The sequence below is a fragment of the Salpingoeca rosetta genome, assembly GCF_000188695.1.
Source record: "Salpingoeca rosetta unplaced genomic scaffold supercont1.6, whole genome shotgun sequence".
In the NCBI taxonomy this organism is placed as follows: Eukaryota; class Choanoflagellata; order Craspedida; family Salpingoecidae; genus Salpingoeca; species Salpingoeca rosetta.
In genome coordinates, this window is record NW_004754928.1 from 1,269,252 (window position 1) to 1,274,251 (window position 5,000).

At 55.6% G+C, this 5,000-nt stretch overlaps 4 protein-coding genes across 4 annotated transcripts in view; 1 reads left to right on the top strand and 3 right to left on the bottom strand.

Moving 5' to 3' along the window:
• PTSG_02853 (AGC/RSK/RSK protein kinase) overlaps positions 1-1,681 on the bottom strand; it is a 5,724-nt gene extending 4,043 nt beyond the window's left edge. Inside the window, exons 1-5 of the mRNA XM_004996305.1 lie at positions 1,535-1,681; positions 1,296-1,376; positions 942-1,021; positions 367-728; positions 90-178 (exon numbers count right to left, since the gene is read on the bottom strand). Of these exons, the coding sequence (XP_004996362.1) occupies positions 90-178; positions 367-728; positions 942-1,021; positions 1,296-1,376; positions 1,535-1,565 (643 nt within the window). The 5' untranslated portion in view covers positions 1,566-1,681. The remainder of the gene's footprint in view (positions 1-89; positions 179-366; positions 729-941; positions 1,022-1,295; positions 1,377-1,534) is intronic.
• A 71-nt stretch (positions 1,682-1,752) lies between these two features.
• Positions 1,753-2,195, top strand: PTSG_11933 (uncharacterized protein; the record flags this gene model as incomplete). Its single annotated transcript, XM_004996306.1, has 2 exons — positions 1,753-1,761; positions 2,031-2,195. The coding sequence occupies 2 exons, from the start codon at positions 1,753-1,755 to the stop codon at positions 2,193-2,195; spliced, it is 174 nt and encodes a 57-aa protein (XP_004996363.1).
• Positions 2,196-2,905: 710 nt separating this feature from the next.
• On the bottom strand, positions 2,906-4,602 carry PTSG_11934 (uncharacterized protein). The gene is made up of 5 exons (XM_004996307.1): positions 4,400-4,602; positions 3,973-4,214; positions 3,721-3,758; positions 3,447-3,568; positions 2,906-3,267 (listed from the first exon to the last, which is right to left on the bottom strand). Exons 1-5 carry the CDS (start codon positions 4,580-4,582, stop codon positions 2,965-2,967), a joined length of 888 nt encoding a protein of 295 aa, XP_004996364.1. The 5' UTR covers positions 4,583-4,602; the 3' UTR covers positions 2,906-2,964.
• The window catches only part of PTSG_11935 (uncharacterized protein), a 1,433-nt gene continuing 1,031 nt past the window's right edge, over positions 4,599-5,000 (bottom strand). Inside the window, exon 2 of the mRNA XM_004996308.1 lies at positions 4,599-5,000. This exon is cut by the window's right edge and continues 472 nt beyond it. The gene's annotated coding sequence lies outside the window, so the exon portion shown is untranslated.

Genomic DNA, 5,000 nt, shown 5'->3' on the forward strand with positions numbered 1-5,000 from the left:
ACACACACACACACACACACACACACACACACACACACACACACACACACACACACACACACACACAAAGCATCGATGGTTGCACGGACCGAGGCGGGCTGTGGGGACGCGCTTGAAGAGTTTGCGGAGGAGCGATTGCGCCTGAGGGGACAGGAACTGCGGCATGGACAGCCGCGCCCTGCAGTGGTTATGTGACGTGATGTGACGTGATGTGACGTGAGGTGGGGCTGCTTGTTGCCGTTGCTACACACACGCACACACAACACACGCAGCACACTGCAGTACACGCTCCAAGTCATCACTACTGCCTTCTCCCCCCCCCCCAGCACACCAGTCCCTCTAATTCCACCACCACCGCCAGCTCACTTGAGGATCATCTGCATGGTGGTCTTGCGGTTGTCCGATGTGAAGGGCAGCTCGCCCGTGAGCATCTCGTACATGAGCACGCCAAAGGACCACCAGTCCGCAGACTGGTCGTGGCCCTTCCTGTTGACCACCTCGGGCGCCATGTACTCGACAGTCCCGCAGAAGGAGTACGTCTTGCCCTCCGCCGTCTCCGTGTACTCCTTGCACAGCCCAAAGTCCGTCAGGGCAATGTGCCCCGAGTCGTGGAGGAGAATGTTTTCGGGCTTGAGGTCGCGGTAGATAACGCCAAGACTGTGCACGTGCTCCAGGGCCAGGCACAGCTCGGCCAGGTAGAACTGCACATCCTGCTCCGTGAACATCACCTGATGGTGGTGGTGGTGGTGAAAAGGTGGATGGTGGTGGTTGAAGTGGGTGAGAGTGTGGGTGGGTGGTTGGAGTGGGTGAGAAATTAGTGGATGGCGGGTGAGCACAAGGACGCACACACACACACACACACACACACACACACACACACACACACACACACACACACACACACACACACACACATAAGACCGCTGTGCACGCGACTGCACCTCGTTGCTGAGTCTGGTGAAGAGGTCGCCGCCGCGGAGAAAATCCATGATGATGTACAGCTTTCCCGCCGTCTGGAACGCTGCTCAGGCGGCGGTGGTGATGATGGTGGTGATGATGGTGGCGGGGGAACATGGTGAGTGCACGTGTGTGTGTATGTGTGTGAATATGTCCGCAAGTGTGCTTGTGTGTGTGTGTGCTTGTGTGTGTGTGTGTGTGCTTGTGTGTGTGTGTGCTTGTGTGTGTGTGTGTGTTTGTGTGTGTGTGTGACATAATAACTTCACAAGAGCGCACGTACACGTGCACATGCAGGGTACAGCAACACGACAGAAGTAATGACAGTGCGGGTGACGGACCGTAGTGCATGTGGACGATAAACGGGTGACGGATGGACGCCAGAATGTCGCGCTCCGCTTTCGTGCGGAACCGATCACGCACTGGCACACATGGACAGATGTGGTCGGTCGATGGTGGAGAGGTATGAGTGGATGATTGAATGGGCCATGTCTGTGTGTGTGTGTGTGTGTGTGTGTGTGTGTGTGTGTGTGTGTGTGTGTGTGTGTGTGTGTGTGTGTGTGTGTGTGGAATGGCTGACCTTTGAGAGTAGCCTTCTTGAGCACTTTCATGGCGTAGAGGGTGCCGGCATCCTTGCCCGTCTTCTTCCTTACAAGGAACACCTGATGCAACAGCAATGACGGCAATGATGGAGCGTGGGAACGTCGCGTGATCGCGTGCGTGCGTGTGTGTGTGTGTCTATAAAAGAGCAGACGGAACACGCATGCATGCATACACACACGCACACACGCACGCACCATGCCAGAGGTACGCATGTGTGTGTGTGTGTGTCTGTGTATATCTGTCTGTGCCTGTGTGTCTGTGGAGATGTGTGCATTTCTATGTCTGCCAATCCTTGCTGTCTGTGCGTTTCTGGCTCACTGTCTCCCTACCCAAGACTCCTTCCTCTTCCCTCCAACTCACAGTTTCCATTACCGCTCACCCCACACATCACACCCCTCTTAATCCCCCCGCCCAAACCACCATCACTCTAATCTCCCAAACACGACCACCGCCGCCAATCACCACCGCCACAGGGCCAGGTTGACTCGCTGATGCAGGAGGTTGCTGACCAGCACGGGCTTGAGCTCGGCTCCGAGCTGTCCATCCCATCTGGCAGCGTCTCTGTCGGCACTTCCTCTGCCGCCAACCGCGAGCAGGACGAGCTCTCGGAACGCCTCGCAAAGCTCAGGGGCAACTGAGGTGGTGTGATTGTGATTTATGTGTTGTGTGTGTGTGTGTGATTGTGATGTTGTGATTGTGATTTTTTGCGTTGTGTGTGCGTGTGTGTGTGTGTTTAAGTGTGTGTGTGTGTGTGATTGTGTGTGTGTGTGTGTGTTGTGTGTGTTGTGTGTGTGTGTGTGTGTGTGTGTGTGTGTGTGTGTGTGTGTGTGTGTGTGTGGCGCGCGCGCGAGATCGACTGTACGTTTGCCCGTTTGACTGTGCGTGCAATCGGCTGTACGTCCGCCCGTTCCTCCACCTCTTTGTATTTTTTGTTTTGTGTGTGTGTAGCGCATGTTCCCCCCTCCCCGATCCAGTCTTTTGTCGCCCATATCCCCTCCCCGTCTCTCCCTCTCCCATCCCTCTCCCATCTCTCGTCATCCGCCCGCCCACCCAAATGCTGCTGCTTTGACGCTTCAATTTTCACCTTGTGTATGGTTTCGTTCACTACTAACCGCAAGTTCCCTCTGGAAGTAAACACAACGCCACGTGCGCCAACTTGTATAATCAACTCACGATTTGGAACGTAGAACTGGGAACTGAGAACGGGGGATCAAGCCTACAGAGGAAGGGCTTCAGGCATGCGCAAACACGAACATAGACGCCTGCGCACACGCAATCACACACACACACACACACCACAACACACACACACACACACACACACACACACACACACACACACACACACCACACAACACACACACACACACACACACAACACAACACAACACACACACAACACACGTGTCATGCTGCCGGGGTGACGTGACCACCGGATACGGCGCCCGTCGATGTCGATGTCGATGTCGATGTCGACGACTGCGGTGGCGGCGGTGGACTGCCATGACGTGTAATCGGAGCGGATGTGGTGCGGCTGACACGCGACGATGTGGACAGCGACGAGGGCACGGGGTCTGCGGAGAGAACGGTCGTGTGGTGCACCTCCACCGTGCAGTGTGCAGGCAGGTACGGCTCGAGCAGGTACGCGTCGAGCTGCGTGTTGATGTCCGACAGCTGCGACGACAGCGAGCGGACCGCCGTGATGGTGTCCTGGGCGCAAGGAGGAACGGTGGGGTGACGCGGGGAGGAGAGGGGGTTGAGATGGGGAGGAGGGGGTTGAGGTGGGAGTGAGTAAGCCATGCAAAAGGCGCACTGTGGTCACAGTGGACACATTAGAGCACACATACGCGCGCACACACACACACACACACATACGCACACACACGCACCTGTGTTGTGTTTTGGGCTTTCGTGAGCTTGGTGGATGTGGCCGTGATGGTGGAGTGAACGCTGCTGGAGAGAGATGTGCTCAGTTTCGTCACGTGCTGCCGCAGCTGAGCCGTGTGTTTTCCTGCTCATGATAAAAGAAGGAAGTGTGGCGAACGATGGCGATAGGGTGAACTCATTGGGCGGTACACTTACACGCGTGTGTGCAACACAAGCGAGCGACTGTGTACCATTGCCGGGCAACAACAAGAAGCAGCAAGCGCTTCAAGCACTCACTGAGGTACGCCTCGCGGACGGGTGATGCGCCAGTTACCCTGTTTGGTGCAATGAACGCGCACACGTTTGCGTGAGCAGAGCAACCAAGCATCAGGAACGAAACGGATGAAAACACAATTGCGGCAGATTCACAGCCAAGGATTGACACAGACAGGAACCATCAACAACAACACAACCACTCATGATCACACAATCACAAGCCACAACAAATCTCACCGCAGCACAATCACAGCCACACCAACCAAAACGCACTCTGTTTGTGGCACGCCGCCTGTGGCCGCTGGGCAGGTGCTGTCGGATTCTGTGGCGGCAACGGCTTTCTTGCCAGCTTCTGAGTCTGCAACACGTTCCTTCTTGGCCGGTGCACTGTCGCTTGTTGTCTGGCGGTCTGTTTCGCGTGCACCCTCATCTTCTTCCCTGTCCCCCTTGTCTTCCTCATCGTCGCCTTCGTCTTCTTCTTCGTCTGACTCCGAATCCTCGCCTTGTACAACACCCTGCGTTGAGCGATGCAAGGCGCCTTGCATGAGAGGGTGTGTGGCCGAGAAGCCATCTCCAAGGCAAACACACAAGTGCGATGGAGGTGGGCAAGCTCAAACACGCAAGCATACACGCACAGAGCACGCACACTCATACACAATCATACACACACTCACACACACACACACAGCACACAACCCACCGAAGGCGATGATGATTGCTGCCGTGCTTGCTTTGTTGTCTTCTTTGCCCCTTGTACATCCCCCCTCACCTCATTCACCTCATCCACCTGTTCCTGTTCCTCTTCTTCCTCCGTCTCTGTCTCCGACTCTGTGTCCTCCCCAGCCACAACCACTGCAGCCGCCCTTGCTTCCTCGTCTGCCATCTTCGTCTGCGATGGAGCAGTTGGGACGATTTATGGAAAACATGCACAAACATTCCACGGGCAGCGCAAACACAAACACAAACACAAAAGCAGCAACGAAAAGAACCCTTGCACCGCGCACACGAGCGTCACATCACACCCATGTCAACCATCACACCATCATCACAGCACCACAGCATCACATCAGAGTTATGTCAACAGACATCACCAGCATCAGAGGAACAAGAGGAACAAACAGGCAGGCATGCAAGCACGCAGGCAGGCAACGAGGGTTGTATGGAAGAAGTGAAGAAAGCAACATCAACGAGGAGAAGAAGCAGAAGAAGGAGAAGAAGGAGAAGAAGAAGCAACAGCCATGGGTATCGCACGCACATCGCAGCACGGCACGCACGTTGTGCGCCCACAACGCTGCGACGGC